This window comes from Lentinus tigrinus (assembly GCF_003813185.1).
Source record: "Lentinus tigrinus ALCF2SS1-7 unplaced genomic scaffold L226scaffold_7, whole genome shotgun sequence".
In the NCBI taxonomy this organism is placed as follows: domain Eukaryota; kingdom Fungi; phylum Basidiomycota; class Agaricomycetes; order Polyporales; family Polyporaceae; genus Lentinus; species Lentinus tigrinus.
The window spans coordinates 705689-723907 of NW_027137916.1; the positions used below are offsets into that span (position 1 = coordinate 705689).

Here is an 18219-nt window from a genome sequence, read left to right on the forward strand (position 1 = left end):
GTGAAGCGTTACGATTTTTGATCATGAGGTAGAGCACACACGCTCACGGTGCCACGTGAGTGGGTGGGGAAGCGGGGAGCTGTGGCCATACCGCTGAGATTCAGAACTATTTCCAGGTGAGTTATTCTTGTTCTTAGCTCTGCACATCCGACACCACCCACGGTTCGTGGCACTACTGGCAATGGTCTTCGGATCCGTAGTTGGGTTCCATATTTCTGTCAGCGACGTCGACATCCATCTGTTACAGTTCAAGATTGTCCTGGGACTTGCGCTGCATCGCAGTCAATATTCGCCGTCTCCGGGCTTCCCGAACATCAACTCTACATTGCCACGCACGCAGTTGCGAGCTATTCTCGGTAACAATCCCTCGACGCCTGCGAAAGCCCTTCAAGCAGCTCGCCGCGTCCATGCAAGCAGGCGGATGCCAATTTGCGACTCGCAGGGAAGACGCGCAATAAGCGCATATATGCCGGTAGCGGTACGCTAGGACGCATCTGGTGGCGTGTTTAGGGTCCAGCGCAAGTTGCTAGTGAGCTAGTGAGCTACTTAGGTGCGGACTGTCCATGTCACTGTCTGTGCCGAGGCACGCAGGCGTGGCAGAGACAGCCCGCACTTTCCCATACTCGAGTTACCGGACTCCATGCGATGCGAAAGCATTTCGCCGGGAGCTCGCCGTGCACTGTGCGGGCGAGTCAGCAAACTCGCATTTCACGAGATAGATTCTGGGGTCGGTGGGTAACACTCGGACAATCCAGTGGGGGGATGGCGAGCTCCGTCCGAGTCACGACCCGAGTCGCCGGGCGACGTTGCCTCAGCATCGTTGCTCAGCATGATGCCACAACGACGAGCGGGGCTTATCGATGCTAAGTAGAGGGCATGTACCGCACTGCGGGGACGCGTACGACCGAGGCGGACTCGCGGCTGACGGAGCACATGGGCCGTTGCTGCCTGGAGGCAGCTGTGGGCGGACTGTCCGGGGCTCGATCCCGGAGTCCGCGACGACTGCGCATGCGCTGACGTCCATGGATGCGACAGCTGATGGGAGCCGGGGGACGGCGTTGGGAGAAGGGGACGAGCGTGGGCTGTGGCGGAGGCTCTTCGCAGGCCATTCAGTTGGCAGACGGGGCGGCGATGGCTGGGGATGTCACGTAAGTCCGTCCAACTCGATTTTGCAGGGGGCGCGGCACCGGCGTCAGCAGTTTTGGGTGGACGAGCACTGACGCTCATCCCGGCAGTGTGTTCACGCAATCGAGGAAACTAGAACCAGGAGTTCGGCGTGCCTGTTCCGCCCAGTCGGACGTTGGAGGCGTCTTGGCGCCTCAACAACTTGTCTGCCTGGCGCAAATGGATGCAGGGTGGGCAGTAACGGCAACCCGGATCCGGACCAAAGTCTATCTCAGTGGGCTCGCCGCCAGGACTGGAGAGGCACGAATGCACGACAGGTCGCACAGAAGCAGCTCCGACAGGTGCGTTCCGGATTCGCAAGCAGCACCCCGCCGCCGTGGTTCCAGTCCAAATCCGCACGCTGTTTGGATTCTCGCCCCGCGTTCGAATCTTGGGTTTTATTTTTCCCGACATACCCACCGGCGTTTGCCAGCGTTGGTGGCGGCTCTCTCGGGTGCCTCCGATATGATGTTTCCTCCGTTGCCCCGTCGTCTCCTCCGCTGAGCGAGCAATCGATCGAAACAGGCAGGCAGCCTCCCTTCCTTGGAATCACCACCCGGACCCAGCTAAAACTTATAAAGGCGACCTGCCTCTGCGGAATATGCTAGCCACACCATCCCTCTCCCTCTCGCAGCGATGGCCTCTCTGTGCCCAGCACCGCCTCCCTCCCCGTCTGACTCTGCCCGCGTGTCGGAGCTCTACACGCTTCTCGAGCCTGTTGCGGTCCGCGCCGACTCACCGCGGGCCAAGTTCACGAACTGGGGCCTGAGCTTCACCTGCACACCGCTCGCCGTCTTCGAGCCAGAAACTGAGGCGCAGTGCGAGCAGATCCTCGAGCTCGCGCGACTGGAGAAGAAGACGGTGCGTGTGGTCGGGTGCGGCCACAGTCCGAGCGACCTTGCGTGCACGTCCGGCTTCATGATGCGCACCGAGCGGCTGGACAAGGTCATCGAGGTGCGTGCTGCGTCCCATCGCTATCTTCCCTTTTGCCCGTCTTGGGTTCGCGCAATCTTCCGTCATCCGGAGATCCCCGCCCCGCCACTGCGTCCGATCGGGGGTGGGTGAAGCGTTGGCCCGCCCCCTCCCAGGCACCCTCGCCCGTTGCCGTTCGCCGGTTCGAATCTCCCGCTGACCGTTCTCCCGCCACAGGTCAACTGCGACAAGCGCTACGTCGTCTGCCAGGCAGGCATCACCCTCAACACCCTCCACGTCGTCCTCGCCGACCATGGCCTCGCCATGCGCAACCTTGGCTCCATCTCTGAGCAGACCATTGGCGGAGTCGTCACCACCGCCACACATGGCACTGGCATCACCTTTCCCGTGCTCTCCATGGACGTCCTCTCGCTAGTCATCCTTCTGGCAGATGGCTCCCGTGCACACTGTTCGCGCGCGGAAAACCCCGAGCTTTTCCTCGCCTCGCTATGCGGTCTTGGCAGTACAGGTCTGATCCTGCAGATCAAGCTCCAGGTGGAACCGGCTTTCAGGCTGAAGGAAGTCCAGGAGAGCCACACCTTCGACGACGCCCTGCGAGATATGGACGCGGTTGTGCAGTCTGCTGAGCACGTTCGATACTGGTGGTTCCCACAGGCAGACGTTGTCCGCTCGAGCGTCTTCAACAGGACAGACGAGGTACGTACGGAAGGCGTCGCGCTTCTTCCGATCTACCCCTGACCGCGTCCGCCTTACAGCCAAAGAAGCCCCTGAGCAGCTGGCTGTGGAATTCACTCATTGGATACCATTTTCTCCAGTTCGTTCTCTTCGTCGCACGCTACTTCCCGGCCCTCAACATCTGGTACGGCAAGATCACCACCTGGCTCATCTCGGAGAGTACTGTCGCTGTCGATGACAGCTATCGCATCTTCAACCTTGACTGCAAGGTGAGCCCTCGTCTTCCCTCCGACGCTGTCTCCGGCTGTCAGGTTTCAAGCTCCCCCGTTGCTAACTGCCGCTTCTGTCTTCGCATCGCTGCTGCGAACAGTATCCGCAATATACAACGGAGTGGGCGATTCCCTACAAGAACACCCGAGCATGTCTCTCCGAACTGCGAGATTGGCTCGATGGGGAGTTTGCGGACCCCGCCGGTCTGCGGCCCCATTCCCCGTTGGAGATCAGGTTCTCGGAAAAGGATGACATCTGGCTGAGCCCTGGTTACGGCGAGCGGATGTGCTGGATTGGGATCATCCAGTACAAGTGAGTGCTTCCAACTCCGCTGCGTCATGGGCATGCTTCTGATCACTTCTTCACACCTCTTTTCGTCGCCATCGCCCGTCGTTTCGCCTGCGCGCGTCCTGTGCCTTGCGTTGACCTGCGCCATCTCCGCTCCGTCGTTCCGACCACTTCGCTTATTGCCACATGTCGCATGTCTCGGATTCTCCCGCTGCTTTCCGCTCTTCCGCTTCCTCCTCCACGCTTCGTCTTCCTGCATTGCCCTACCCTTGCCCTTTCGCGTCATTGTCCCTCGCACGATGCATCGGCACCTCCCGCGCCACAGACCATATGGACTGAACGTGCCCTACCGCAAGCTGTTCTCGCGCTTTGAGCAAACCCTCATCCACCATGGGGGCAAGCCTCACTGGGCGAAGACGCATCCCTTTGGCCCTGAGCAGCTCCGCCAACGGTACGAGCATTTCGACGACTTCGTCAAAGTGCTGGAGCAGGTCGACCCGCACGGCATGTTCCGCAACCCGTACGTCCAGCGCCACATCTTCGGGAAGAAGGGCGCCGAGTATGGCCAGCGCGTCTTCAAGGAGATCCAATGAGCCCGCCTGCGGGACTGGGACTGGGCTTAGTGCTGATACCGGACCATGCACACCCGACCGACCCTTCGCCTTCCCTGTTCTCTGCGCTGCACTCCCTGGATGTGGTTCGACGGACGTTGCGGGACGTGCATTGCCTCGCACTTCCCTGACAGCGACTGTTGGACGTCCGGGCCCCGCGTCGGCCGCCGCTGCGCGGGGTTGGCTGTCTAAACATACACACATATCCGCGATATTGATACTGCCGTACGTCGAACAGTAATATTCCCCATCCATCTCTGTACTGTCTACGATCTACGGGCCTTGGTAATTGTATTCCTTATAAGTATGTAGACCTTATTGCAAAGTGCCTCCTGTAATACCAAATACCAAATATTGCGAACTTTCTCATTCAGACGCAGTGGTGTCAGCCTTGTCGTCATCATCAAGATTCCCCGGTACGGGTATGGCGTGCATCTTGGTCTAGAGGCTGTCAGGCTGGTAATTGCATCAGGCCGCAGTTAGTCAGATTATACTATAGTAGTACGCCATCTCACGGCGAATCTCTGCGGATGTATGCCACGCGTTCTGGCGCACCCACGGAGCCCTGCACGAGTGTGGGCTTGCTGCGTTGTGCATATGCTCGGTGCTGTGTTCCATGAATTCCATGACTCGCGCCGCACACATGCACTGGCACGTCCCGCGGTCTGTGCGCAGACAGACATGATGGCTCCGGCCTCAGTTCGTCCGTCTAGTACGGGACTGTACTAGCGTGCGTCGTCTTCAATTGCGCTCTCATGCGTCCTCAGAACCCCGGCCCCGGAGTATTCTTATCACATTATATCAAAGCAGCGGAGTGCCGGGGATCGTGTATCCGGCGGAGGAACTGACATGAATTATTCCGCGGCGCCGTAGGACGTATCTGTCTTAGTGGCTGGCAGCTGCCAATGGTGAATCCAGCCCAACACTGAACGGGGACTTCTTTGAGTCGTTCGGTCGCGCTCGGGTTGGGTATCATGATATGGCGCCAGTCAAAGAGGGTGTTTGTGGGTGGACGTAGCCCGCTCAGAATAACTTCTGAACCGCGCGCGTGCGAGAGACGCGGGACGAAGGCCGTGAGTACTGAATGGTGGTTCGCCCATGGTTCGCTGATGGTGAAGTGTGCCCCCATTCGTAAGCAGAGTTGTATGTAATGTTGACCGTACGCCTTCGAAGAGGCGCGGTCCAGACGCTTGCTCTGCGTCCCGGGGCTTTGTCCCACCCCATCGACATTCGGGCGCGATGGAGAACAAGGATGCACGTATGGAGAAGCCAACGGGGAAACCATTGAATGTGCACAGTAAGTACGAGACCTCCCTAGATCACCACGGGTACATCACGATCTACGGAGGTGTCGGGCTGCGCCCCGCTCATGCATCGAATGACAGCTGTACGGCCATATGGCATGCCAGAGGCACGGGAACTCGGGCAAGGACCCGCACTAGCACTGAGTTGAGTGTTCAGCGTTCAACAAACGTAACGTCGAGCGGTCGGCGTTCGGCGTGAAGAGCCTACTGCCTCGCGGCTCGGGTCGTGCGACAAGTCGTCCATATCTGCGCGTTCCCACCGCCACCAGCAACGGAGGACGAGAAGTGGCACGACTCAGGACCCGCGACGCGAACAAGCTTGCCCGCAGGCTTGATGCCTCGTGAAGCCTGCTCGCAACTCCGCGCAGCGCTAGCACGAATACGGGAAGGTAGAGGACTGCTGGAGATTGGGCTGGTCAGATCGCTGCTTTGAGCCGTCCACGGTTCCACGCCTCCGCGCCCGGAAGCACATGCCCGTCCGCGGACTGCCGGGGAGGGCACCGCGCGGGGCAACGCTAACGTTAACATTTAACAACTCACGGGTCGCCTTACGTACCCAGGGGCGTGCATACGCAAGTGGCTGGACGAGTCTTCCAGGCCGTCGCAAGCAAGTCGCACGCTCATAAGCCCACACTGCGGCCGGTGGGTGCGCCGTGTGGGGGACTGCACCATGTGGCAGAGCAGATTCCCAAAGGGCATCCTCGACCCTCGGCGGACAGAGGACAGAGTTCTGGACCCAGGCGTGCGTGGAATCGAGGGAGGTTCTAGCTTCGCCACCACCATCCTTCCCTGTACGAGTCGCACGAAACTTCAGTGGATTCAATCGAGCGCGAGCAGTGGCGGCCGGTGGACAAGGCCCACCACAGTGGTGGACCGTGGTCCCGGTAACTGGCGGACAGATACTTCTGCTCGGGAGGCTTCGATGTGTAGCGGTGGTAACGGCATTCTTTAGCGGCCTATGTCACGATATGTTGCAGAACCTTGCATGGTCGAGTCTAGCCAGCTGCGGAGCGCCGCGTACGGGGCGCGCTGTGAGCTTGAGTTTGCTTGAGCGCATCGGTAGACACAACAGGCCGGCGAGGGAGGAGTGGAGAGGTTCATATTTTACTCCGCCACGAGGAGGACTGCCCTGCAATAGTTGTCATGGTACGCTGATGAGGTGACGTGAAGCTGTTGTTACATTGAAGTGGTCAATTCCCAGGTTCACCAGCCAAAACATGGATGGCGGACAGGCGCAGCTTGTTGGGACGCGACGAACCACCAAGACCCGCACTAAGCTCCACGCGCTCCGACCCGGAAGTATCTCGGTGGTGCATTACACACCTCGTGCAAAGTGCATACGCCTCTTATCCACGAACTTGCCGGACGTGCTAGATCAGATCATAGTCCCAGTTGCTCCCGGATAGACTGCTTGACAATGCGCTCGTACTCCTGTAACCGATATCAGTGAAATTGTAGTCATGTCCGCCATGTTACCCACCGCCCGATTGTCGCGGTAAAGCTTGCAGCAGTCGATGTTGGCACCACTCTCCAGGTTCGGCTCTGCACGCGAAGATTGTGCAAAAATAGCATGGAAATGAGGAGATAAATCGAACATCTCTGAGGGTCTGGAAGGGGGACGGGCGCACCTGCAAGCATTGAGATAACGCTCAGAATGACCTTCTCAACACTTTGCACGGGACTCCAGCGCTCGGACGCTTGCTCGTACATTGTCGGGTCGTCCCCGGGCGTGTGAAGAATGGAGATGCAGACCGTGCCGTCTGGATAGACTACGACAAACGATCAACGCAATGACCAAATTAACGAAGCGAAGATGGGATACGTCTGTCACGACGGTGCAACGAGCGACTAAGAGAGGATGGAACACCCATCGGCCGCCCAGCGCGACAGAGACGCCATACTGGGCTTCAAACAGCCTGGGACTAGAGTTTGTCCAGCCTCCATTTGATCCCAGTGTACCCGGAGATCTCTCCTCCTTATGCGCATGTCCAAGCAGCATCTCTCCGTTGAGATGTGGGAGGGATTGGCCTCCCGGTGAGGACGGCATAGTCCCTCCTACACCTCATTTGACCTTCTGCTGGAGCAACCCGTGTTGTTCACGGCAGGGATCATCAACAAGAAGCCGATGGAGTGCGGACACATGCCACCGCCGCAGCATCTATCAATCAGCACTTACTGTTGGGGTGGAACAGTGGGGGGTCGAACTTCATCTTGAATGGAGATAGAGGGTAGTCGGATGGCTGAGAAAATGCGGTCGATACATACGGGCGCGGAGATGATGATGAACCAGAGCGACACCGAAATGACAGCGGAGTGTCAAGGAGGATTGGATGCGGTGGGAGGTACGAGCGGTTGTCAGCAATGGGTGTGTCGTGCCGTACATACAGCGTACGTACAAACGTCAGGATGGCCGGAAAGACACCTCCCTCAAATGGAGTGTCCTTGGGGCCTACGATCAAGGCCTCCCAGGTGAAGAAGTCGGACTCGGAGATGGGGCCTTTCCGGGTGGGATGAGAGGGAAGAGTCGCGCGCCGTGTTCAGCGCCGTATTCAGTCTGCCTTGTTGAGAAAATATGCAGCGTACCGGCAGTAAACATCCCATCCGGCGCGCCTGCAAAATGCGCACATCCAGACCGTCATATGAGCACCTTCTTGGCTTGTCACAGGCGGTTATATTGAGTAAACCGCCACACCTTGCGAGGTGAGTTGCTTGTACTCGGTCATGAGGCGACGAAGAGCGGTTGCATTACTTCCTCGTGAGTTCATAGTGCCTTCGGGTTCAAGAAAGAAGATGAAAGACGATATCGATACACCGGAAAAGCAGCGAGAGCAAATGAAAGCAAGAGCGAGATGGGCGTTGAGGACAAGGGCCGTGGAAGTACCGAAGCGCCCACGGAGAACCCCGGCGTTCTCTTGGTCGCCGGCTTCCAAGTACGGGCCGCTCAGGCCATGGTTTGCCTCGTGTACCCAACGTGCAGTCTCTGGTTATCTTTTCTTACTGAAGACGCGAGCTGGAACAAAGGATTTTGTGACTCGAGCCTGCTCTAGATGCAAACACCAGAAAAGGCCAGTCGATGTCGTACTCTAGTATCGTACATGCATTTGCGATCAAGACTGAACTATGTCAAACGTGGTCTCTGCATCCGTGGAATCGTTCTAGCCATCGCAAAGCACACATGATGTGATCACAACCTCTGCACCGAAGTGTCCCCAGATGGTTGAGGGGATCCGTCCGCGTTCGTCGGCTTAAACACTGAGAGGCGCTAACCACCGAACTGGATTGGAACTGGATGTCTTTGATCACAGTAACAACATGAGGCGGGAAAAGTATCTCAGGGATGTTGTAATATCACCAGAAAGCGGCACGGCATACCTCGTGCCCCTCAGATGCGTCACGCCCTGTCCGTGGAGTCGGCATCGCCATGCTTCATGAGTTCGGCAAGATGGGTCAGGGTAGGCAGAAACTGTCACCTGCCGGAACGCTCACTCCCCGACTCACATTTGCGTTTACGTAGAAATACAAAAAGGTATGTATCCCTCGCCTCTCAGCTGTGCTGCAGGACGATCGACCTTTCGGCTGTGCATTCTGACACCGCACTCGCGCCGCATTTTGTTCCCGATGGGTTCAGCGTATAGCAAACTATTCATCAACAGTCGCCGGTATCAGCGTCACGAGTTCGAGAATGCGTGATAACGTACTCACCTGCTTCGCGATGCCTCGCCCGTCCTTCCGAGGCGTTAACCGCGGATGATGACGCAACTCACGCTCGGTGTCAGGCGGAATGCCACGACAGCCTCCGCCGATGCTCAATGAAGCACGTTGAGGGTGACGAACGGGGTAGTACTGAGAACTTATGGTCCGGAACGATACCCCTGGATCATGAATATGGCCATCATTTGGACGAAATTCAATTAGTTCCTGATACCTGGACGCAATCTGCAGCACAAGGCAAAGTCGACCGAGCTTCTCATGATTCTGAGTTCACAGAGTGCGTCATAGAGAGCTAGCGCGGAACAACAAGCACTGCCGTTAGCTAGAAGCCGCCGGGAGGAATTACATGGGAATGTCGCGGTTGCCGAAAGATGAGAAGATACTGCCGTATAAAGCGATGTGAATATGTGTACGTCTCAACGAGAAGAGAACGCACCTCCTGGAGGATACAGACTGCGAAAAATGGGACGCTGGACAGGGTTGACACCGAGATAGCTGCAGGCGGGGCGCATCGGAGGCCGCGCGGCATTGTTCACACACGACATTTCCAACCGGAGCGAAGTGAGGCAGTGGTATCAGCCGTCCTAATGGCATCTGCGCTGGGCCGGTGCAGCCGATAAGAGGCACATCGTCTTACCTTTTGGGTCGAAGTGGCCTTCCCATCTGCAACTGTCGGCCAGAAGGGTTCGCTGTCATTCATGGTCGTTCGGAGGGGCTATCCATCGTGTTCATGAACGCGTTCAAAACCAAACGAATCAAGTAGTGGAGGTGTTCTAGACCTGTGCCTCGCCCACCCCGTAGTGCGTATGGTTCACGCCATGCAGTTTTTGTGTAGGAGATGGCAGTGCATGCTTCTATCCAGTGAGAGCAGCCTTCAGTAATGCACTGAACCCGTGTCGGAGATATCAGTGTGGTCACGCGCACCGGAAGCGGTTCGCCTTACCTGGCAACAGTCTCCGCCATGAAAGGGGAGCCCGTCTTTGATATTCCCTTCTGTGCTGGCGCAGTAATAAGATCCGATGAAGGATAGTACGCAGACACTTGTAGTCTTGGCCCGGGCCGGATCAAGCTCGGCTGAGTGTTCGAGGGGACTTAACGTGCGTCTGAAAATGAATCCTTGTATCTTCGAGAGAACGCCAAAATGATCAGCGTCAGGCAAGGCACGAAGTGATGAGATCGGACGAGGACGTACCTGAGAGTCAACTAAATCATGAAGTCTGCGTGGTCGCTCATGGTGCGCGACTGCTACATTGAAGTGCCATCTCGGCATGAGCGTCCAGTAGTGGAGTCATGAGGGTCAGTTACCTAGGCACATATGGGAATTGTCATGATGCGGTGCGTATTTTCAGTCAGGGTGTGAACTTCATGCGTAACGCGCAACCATCTGTAGAAGTAAATCTTTGACGGCTACCCATGTCAAATGCACGACATTCGGGCAGGGTGTCGGCCTGCTCGTACAACTTGCGCATCGAGCTCGCTCAAAAGATACAGTGATGTAGTAGCAATATTTGGCACGACAATAGCCCTGACACCCGGAGAAGCAGTGAAGAGATTGATGAAGCTAGAGTCGGGGCCGAAAGTCTCCGTATCTGTCGGACTAGTACGAAATCAGTGGTCAAACTATGGCTGCGGTGAAGCATGCACGTAATGGGCGCATGATAGGCAGGGACTCACGCAAACTCTACTTCGCCGCCACCGCCTAGTCCTGCACTTCATGGCTAGAGGACAGTAGGGCCAGGGACCGTGACCGGAGCTTCCGCATCTTCGGGTGCCGCATTATCGTCGTCGGAAGCCTTCCTACAGGAACACAGACCACCCTACTCGCGTCGAGTTGCTCCACAAGCCTTCAAGATTAAATGTGAGTCTTGTCAGCTGCTCCGGCAGCAGCGTCTGGAACGGACTGTGATCAGAAAGATACGGGTGCAGATACTGAACATGGGCGTACCGCAATCTTCTCAGAGGTGTCTTCAGTAAATTTGACACCGAAAGACATACTATGTGCTGGAATTACAGATGGCCCTTTATCGGCAATAGCTTTCCGCCAAGTTATGGTTAACGTACGCGTCAAACGGGGCGCGGGACTACGCTGCCCGCCCTCGCCGTCAAAACTATCTGACCAGGCGCGCGGCTCTGCGCTGGGTCAGATGTGATGCGGCACGGTGCACACACAACTACGAGGAGCTATTCGTGGCAATGGAAGCCTGCCTGTCGCTAACCTGATGTCTGCGATAGACAGATGCGCTCAGGAAAAGCGGGGCGCCAGCATGTAATGGATAAACAACGCCCGGCGCCCGGCTTGGACGCCCTACGATGATCGACTCTTCTGCCCGATCCGCTGGGCTGAGGCGCGAAGGTCGCCGCTAGACAAGGCGGCCTTTCAACGCCTTCCTTTCGGTAATATTACGGCGCAATTGAAGGTTTGGTTTGACTGTCGAGACCTTGGCATGAGAAGACGCTGTTTGTGACATGGGCGACGCTGAAGGCGCATATTCCTGCCAGAAAGAGAAGTTTACCCGAGGTCCACCGATTGTGAATCTGGTGACAACTCGGAGGCAATCAATCTGACAACCAACGGAAGACATTAGGGCATAAAACGGGTTCACTCGGCGGAGGTACTTGTTCTAACTATGTGGAGGGACATAGTCAAGTCGTTGTCGAAGAGGACGTAATCGAAGCAATACTCACCAGCGGTATTCTAGAGAATTTTTGCAATCGCTTACAAACAGAACGAATGGCCTCTCAACTCAGCTTCAGGATGAGTATGCATAGGTTCTGTCCAAGGGACGACAGATGGTACTGTACAACAATGATGGATATGCTCCCGTAAGGAACAGATGTGTACCTATTGGGACACAGGCTCTAGTTCCGGACTGCATCTTCAACAGCTGGCTGGACCGATTGCCACGGCTCGTCGTAGCTATGTCGGGTCGCATGGAGCTCCGCGTGGCAGATCTGACAACGGGAAGGGGGATAAGTGGCTAACTGTCGCATGGATATCGCGGTTGCTGTGCTTCGAACAGGCATGCTCCGCTCGCCATTGCATCGCTGATGATGTGCAACTGCTAGTCAGAGGGAAGTTGAGGCCACATAATATGACGACATGACGACTTGCGGTGTGGAATATCCAGCCTCGTACCACAGGAAGGACTTGCGTCCGAAGAAGATGGTCATCTACTCCTCGAATCCTTCTTGATCTTCGCCATCATCACCCTCTTCGCCTTCCTCCTCCAGAGCCGCTTCTGCCTCCGCTTGCGCCTGTGCAGCCGCCGCGGCCTGGGCGATAGCCTGCTCGAGTAATTTGGTCTGCTCTTCAGATAGCCATGACAGCGACAGTGGTGGAGGCGTAGAGGTCGAGTCGGTCTCTGTAGCGGGTACAGCTGGTTCCGCCACCGGCGCGGGAGTATCGATTGCCATGGTTGCTTCTCCAGCGTCGGTGGTAGCCGAAGGAGGCTCGGGGGTGGCAGTCGCTTCTGGGGGGGGAGGGACCGCGGACTGTTGCGCGCGAGCGATGATGCTGGCGAGCGTCGACTGCCCAACTTGCTGCTGGGGCGGAACTGGCGCAGGTACTGTGGGCGCACCCAGACCCTTCGATACCTCCGCCTGCAGCAGCCCGTGGATTCCTAATACCATATGCTGCGCCTGGTGTATAATGGCGGGGTCGACTTCGCCTTCCTCCGGGCCCATGTGCTCAGCCATAGTGGTCCCGACTGATGATGCCGCGATACCATTCCATAGCTTTGCCCGACGACTGATGTCTTCCTCACCATCCACCTTGTCCACCTCGACTTCCTCAATCTCCGCATAGGCGCACGCGGCGTCCACGGTGTCTGCTTCACCGGAACGTCCCTTCCCTTCCGCCGCGCGACTTCTTGCGTCCTTGTGTCGCTTGATAGCGTCTCGACGCGAGAATATTTTATTGCACCCTGCACATCTCCAGGCCCTCTTCTCGTGCAAGAGGGTGTGCCGCTTCAGGTCATGGTTCCGCACGAACGACGCGGGGCATTGCATGCAGCGGTAAGGCCGGTGCTCAAGAGTGTGGAGGCGCTGATGCATACGGAGGGAGTAGAGCCGATGAAACGTCTTTGGACAGCCGAGGACGAGGCACGGATAGACAGCTGTGCCGATGTCAGGTGGAGGAGGAGAAGCCGCACCGGGAGGAACGTGCCATCCGGGATGAGGAGGAGGATTGCCGATATGAATGCCGCTCAGAACCCCAAGCATCTGGACCAGCCCAGCTAGCTCTTGAAGAGCCTGCATGCGTCCGTCTCCGGCCCGGGGCGCGGAAGTGACCGCGAACAGGAATACTTGATGTAGCTGCAGCTGAATGGGAGATATGACTGAGGGGTTTATAGGGTGAGACGAAGAAGGGGTAGCGGACGCAAGTGCGTGTGTGATGACACGGAGGGCTTCACCGATCTGCCCAAGAAGGTCGGGGTGGTCCACAGGCATGGGTACCGCGACGCGCTTCTGCGGGTATTGCACGGGATAGCGACCACCCTCGTCCGTCACGTCACGTTTGCGCTTGCCCTTGTCAAGTTCAATGGCGGGAGCGTCCGAGTTGCGTAAAGAGCCAAAGAGGGCATCCGACTTGGCGAGGGATAGGACGGCTTCCGTCAGGGCACGCGCAAGGGGTTTGGATATGGTGGAAGAGGAGATGCAACGATTGAAAATGTCAACGAGGTTCCCACCTTCACTGCCGGCAATGTGAGATACTGACATGGTAGAACCGACGATGGCATGTTTCGAGGCGAAGGCAAGGATACCCCTCATGGTCAATAAAGCTGCCTCCCGCTTCTTTTGTAAAGGTGTGTGTTGCGGGAGCGCCTCCTCGGGAGGAGTAAGAGGCTTTCCTGGAGGTTCAGTCGCCTGGGGTGGGGTTGGACTTGCGACCGCCGCCGCCGCCTCCGCTTGCGCTTTTGCGATATCCGCCAGCAATTGGTCTCCGAGTCTCCGAGCCATGGCCTCTGCCTCCGCATCCAAGTCCTCGGCCTCGTCGTACTCCTCTCCCTCTCCATCCTCATAGTCGTCGCCTTCATAGTCCTCTTCTTCGTTGATGGGAAACTCGAAGTCAGGCAGCGTGATAGAGGACGTCATATCAAGAAACTGAGACGTAGGCGTGTCTCACAAGAGGGATAGCTTGAGCGCTGAAGAGATGAGAAAGGAGGTACATACTCGTACAAATCAGAGAAAGTATTTCCCGGAATGAGGCGTTGTTTGTCCTTGTTAAGATCCAAAGCTATTGGACCCATCAAAACGTCCATTTTCGGAAAACCTGGGAATGCTGCTTCCGTCATTGGCCTCTTCTGAGATTTCTCCAACCTCCAGGTCGCTCGCATGACCTCTGGCTGGTCTCCATGTCTACACTACCCACTAGCCACCCAACACATCTTCAAATACCTGCGGATGCACCCTCCGACTCTAGTGGTACCATAACGCCCGTCTCGCAGCAATCAATCCCGCTGTCCTCTACTGCTGCGGCCTCGGCCCCCGACGCAGCTTCGCACAAGTCAAAAGACGCACAGAGTCTCTCTACTACTCTCGCGAACGCCTCTACAGCTGCGAAGGCTACACAGCAACGTTCAGATGATCACTCTTTGGCCTTCAACAAGTTCATCTTGTACGAGAATCGACTGCGCTTCTACGTTGTCGCGTCGAACACATCCGACTCGCGTCATCGCATAATCAAGATCGACCGCACCTCCCAAGATGAGCTCGCTATAGTTGAAGATGAGGCAGTATACAGTGGGAAGCAGATGAGTGCGATGCTAAAAATGCTGGAGGACGGGAACAAACATTGCGGTGGTTTGGGGAAGGCCCGAGTGTTCTTTGGTATCGCTGGTACGTTGTCTATCCGTATAACACTTCCCCCCTTGTGGCGATCACGCTGTGCCTTAGAGACGGCTTGAACTCCCCTCTGCTTGCCACACTTCCAAAGTGGCGGTGGACAACTCGTCTGTGGCCTTGCGGGAGCTCATACGGCCTGCTATATGCAAGCTTGGGAGGGTACAAACCCTATGCCGCACTCCGTGGGCTCATTCAGTCCAGTTTCATTGACCGTGAAATGCTTCATTGGCATGTGCGCGTCGTTTGGAGTTCTTCCTGTCTCTCTCGCCCGTTGGGCCCTTCGATTTCAATCTCTCATGCTCAACTATCGTAGGCTTTATCAAGTTCACTGCGGGCTGGTACATGATCCTTATCTCGAAGCGTTCTGTCGTTGCTCTCCTCGGTGGGCACTATGTCTATCATTGTGAAAGCACAGACATTCTGCCAGTTGCGTTTAATCACAAGGTGGATAAGCCAACTGAGGAGGCGCGTCTGATGAACGTCTTCAAGCAAGTCGATATGTCGAAGAACTTCTACTTCAGGTCGTTTACTCAGCCATGTCATGGTAGCTACGCTGCTAATAGATAGGTTTTTGGCATGCAGCTACACATACGATCTCACATCCACTCTGCAACATAATCTGACCCGCAGCGGCCTCAGCCCAGCCCGCCAGTGGTCTATGAACGATCGTTTCGCCTGGAATCACCATCTGCTCACATCGGCCTTTGAGGGCTCTTCTCCTCCATCATCGAAGTCGCACTGGCTGGTACCTCTGATCCACGGACACGTAGACCAAGCCAGTAAGTGAGCGTCCTTCAACTTATTCCACGATAATAATCAACTCTCCATCTCAGAGTTGACTGTTCTTGGTCGTGTCGTGTTTATCACGCTCATTGCGCGGAGGTCTCGACATCATGCCGGTGCACGTTACTTGAAGCGCGGCGTGAACGATGAGGTTCGGGACTGTCGTTGCTGTTGTATGACTATGTGCTCACCGGACCCATGCTAGGGGAATGTTGCCAACGAGGTGGAAACAGAGCAGATAGTCTCAGAAACTCTCACGACGCCGTTCTACTATCCGGCAACGAAGGACGACGCAGATGGAAAACAAGGGAGGCGGCCAAGTCCAAACTTCACCAGTTACGTTCAGGTGCGTGCTGCGTGTTGAACGGAATAGCGCGGTCACTCACCTCCGACATGTAGTACCGCGGGAGTATTCCCCTCTTCTGGACGCAGGAAGTCACAGGTGTGCCCGCGAAGCCTCCGATCGAGAGTGAGTACGCCCTGCAAGGAACCCAATTCACGAGAGCGTTGACATTTGCACCAGTCCCTGTCATGGACCCTTTCTACACCTCTGCTGCTCGACACTTCGATGATCTTTTCAAGCGCTACGGGACACCAGTCATGATCCTGAATCTGATCAAGAAGCGAGAACCTCAGCCGCGAGAGTCGAAGTTGCTGGAGGAGTATACGCAGTGCGTTCGGTATCTCAATCAGTTCTTACCACCTGAGAAGCGCATGGTGTACCGCGCGTGGGACATGGCTCGAGCATACAAAGAGTATGTGGAACCCCCTTGCATCATATCGCGCATGGCTAATTTTGTTCCTCAGGAAGACGCAGGACGTCATCGGGTACCTGGAGGACCTCGCGGAAGAATCCATCCAGATGACTGGATTCTTCCACACTGGCCCTGAACCCTTCTCGCACTACTTGCAGTACGAGTCAGAGTACGTTGACGCCCCGTTCTAGTTTCGCATGGCTAACCGATCGCACAGAGGCGAGGAGTACCCGTGGAGAACCACGATGTCTGTCCAGAATGGCGTCTGCCGAACGAACTGCGTAGATTGTCTCGACAGAACGAATGCGGCACAGTTCGTCTTCGGGAAGCGCGCGTTGGGTCATCAGCTGTACGCTCTGGGAGTTGTCGACACGCCCAACCTTGCATTCGATTCGGATGCAGTCAACATGCTCACCGAGATGTATCACGACCATGGCGATAGTGAGCTCTGGCACTTGTACCTACGCGATGCCTCCCGCTCACTGCACTGTTAGGTCTTGCATTGCAATATACTGGCAGTGCACTGGTTAATAGGGTAGAAACGTATCGGAGAATGCCCCACTGGAACAGTCATTCGCGCGATATCATTGAAAACTTGCGCCGGTTCTACGCCAACTCCCTGTTAGGTGCGTGTATGGTGCTCGCGTGACGTCCTCGAGATGTCTGACATTGTCCGCACCGGTCCTTCGAAGATAATGACAAGCAGGCAGCGATCAACCTCTTCCTTGGGGTACCGTCCGACAAGACCAGCACTCGATCTCCTCCATCAAGGGGCAAGTACCAGAAATGGTTCACAGACGAGCACCTCGAAACAGCATACCCGCTGGAGAACTGCGAACAAGCTGTTGCGGACTTCGTCAATAGCCGTGCAGACTACTGGATCGAGTACTATCGACCGTTGCTGTTCACGTCGCTGGGGAAGCACTTTGCGTTCTCCATGAATAGCACGCTGAAGCTGCCTGGGTGAGTGAAGGGGGTCGTGCAGAAGGCTGATGGACATGGACTCACATACCCCGCAACAGCAAAACTGCTCGGGATATCAACTTGAACGTCAGCCCCTTCCTCCCCCATCATACTCATCAACACCCCAAGTTGGTGTCTTTAGTTCAGACCGGCCTGAGTCATTGTCGCTAACCTCTTACAGGTTGATGGACGGCGTACGTCGATGGATGGGTACAAACCCGACTAAAGGTTCGCGGAACTCTCGTATCGACCGGTCCCAGGATCCGAAGTCAAGGCTGAAGAAGCCGCATGTCGCCCCGGAGTCCCGGGCGGAGACTTTGCCCGAGCTTGTCATGCGCTTGTTGGATCCCATCGTGAAAGAAGAGGAAGAGTACCAGGAGTACGTTGACTTTGCATCCCCTTCCTCTGTCGCTGATCGCTGACGGACGAACCAACGTCTTTGCAGGTACATCGAGCAAGGACAAGAGCTCCTTATCACGTCCAGCGAAGAGGTCGACTACCGGAATCCTATCTACATGAAGTATCGGGCTGCGACCAACCTCGCGCAAGGCCTCCAGGAGCCGGCCGAGCTCAGCGAGAAGGACGAGAAGATCCTCAGCGCCTACATCGACCGCGGCAGTACTCAGGACATCGAGGCTGGGTATACGTCGACGATTTACGAGAAGATCATCGCCGAGCTGACGATGGTGGATTAACGTTGATTCTGATGATATAGTGATGATATTCATATTGTGACGACTCGGATGGCTTCTTGTATTGTTAGCATGTATAACATAGTTTAGTTCATCGCATCCATACTTATCGGATAGGCGCGAACTCCCAAGCGAGCACAAATGTTCGTGCCGTGATCGTCCTCTTCATGCTCAACTCCTCCAAGCTTGTCAATTGCGATGTTTTCCCACGTCATTCCAGTCAATC

The 18219-nt window shown here is 56.2% G+C and overlaps 5 protein-coding genes across 5 annotated transcripts; 2 read left to right on the forward strand and 3 right to left on the reverse strand.

The window, feature by feature from the left end:
• Nucleotides 1–597: 597 nt before the first annotated feature.
• Nucleotides 598–1563, reverse strand: L226DRAFT_358202 (uncharacterized protein). The gene has a single exon (XM_067674202.1). It carries the CDS (start codon nt 1225–1227, stop codon nt 709–711), a length of 519 nt encoding a protein of 172 aa, XP_067537611.1. The 5' UTR covers nt 1228–1563; the 3' UTR covers nt 598–708.
• Nucleotides 1564–1800: 237 nt separating this feature from the next.
• L226DRAFT_459354 (L-gulonolactone/D-arabinono-1,4-lactone oxidase) lies at nt 1801–3923 on the forward strand (the record flags this gene model as incomplete). Its single annotated transcript, XM_067675509.1, has 5 exons — nt 1801–2118; nt 2314–2793; nt 2853–3041; nt 3143–3354; nt 3656–3923. 5 exons carry the CDS (start codon nt 1801–1803, stop codon nt 3921–3923), a joined length of 1467 nt encoding a protein of 488 aa, XP_067537612.1.
• Nucleotides 3924–6268: 2345 nt separating this feature from the next.
• On the reverse strand, nt 6269–8010 carry L226DRAFT_483333 (ubiquitin-conjugating enzyme; the record flags this gene model as incomplete). Its single annotated transcript, XM_067677004.1, has 7 exons — nt 6269–6676; nt 6726–6787; nt 6874–7014; nt 7422–7485; nt 7642–7742; nt 7829–7855; nt 7938–8010. 7 exons carry the CDS (start codon nt 8008–8010, stop codon nt 6626–6628), a joined length of 519 nt encoding a protein of 172 aa, XP_067537613.1. The 3' UTR covers nt 6269–6625.
• Nucleotides 8011–11702: 3692 nt separating this feature from the next.
• On the reverse strand, nt 11703–14132 carry L226DRAFT_533053 (uncharacterized protein). The gene has a single exon (XM_067680377.1). It carries the CDS (start codon nt 14048–14050, stop codon nt 12128–12130), a length of 1923 nt encoding a protein of 640 aa, XP_067537614.1. The 5' UTR covers nt 14051–14132; the 3' UTR covers nt 11703–12127.
• Nucleotides 14133–14250: 118 nt separating this feature from the next.
• L226DRAFT_533054 (uncharacterized protein) lies at nt 14251–18130 on the forward strand. The gene is made up of 14 exons (XM_067680378.1): nt 14251–14794; nt 15114–15321; nt 15383–15579; nt 15634–15734; nt 15789–15929; nt 15983–16052; nt 16107–16338; nt 16391–16507; nt 16556–16779; nt 16833–16964; nt 17031–17301; nt 17361–17429; nt 17483–17680; nt 17747–18130. The coding sequence occupies exons 1-14, from the start codon at nt 14311–14313 to the stop codon at nt 17994–17996; spliced, it is 2694 nt and encodes an 897-aa protein (XP_067537615.1). The 5' UTR covers nt 14251–14310; the 3' UTR covers nt 17997–18130.
• Nucleotides 18131–18219: the final 89 nt, after the last annotated feature.

Excerpts from the sequence above, each read along its gene's own strand:
- L226DRAFT_358202 (XM_067674202.1), bottom strand. The coding sequence starts at position 1,227 with ATGAGCGTCAGTGCTCGTCCACCCAAAACTGCTGACGCCGGTGCCGCG.
- L226DRAFT_533054 (XM_067680378.1), top strand. The coding sequence starts at position 14,311 with ATGTCTACACTACCCACTAGCCACCCAACACATCTTCAAATACCTGCG. Across the intron at positions 15,930-15,982 it reads ACTTCACCAGTTACGTTCAG|TACCGCGGGAGTATTCCCCT; the intron begins GTGCGTGCTGCG and ends TCCGACATGTAG. Across the intron at positions 16,339-16,390 it reads ATGGCTCGAGCATACAAAGA|GAAGACGCAGGACGTCATCG; the intron begins GTATGTGGAACC and ends TTTGTTCCTCAG.
- L226DRAFT_533053 (XM_067680377.1), bottom strand. The coding sequence starts at position 14,050 with ATGACGTCCTCTATCACGCTGCCTGACTTCGAGTTTCCCATCAACGAA.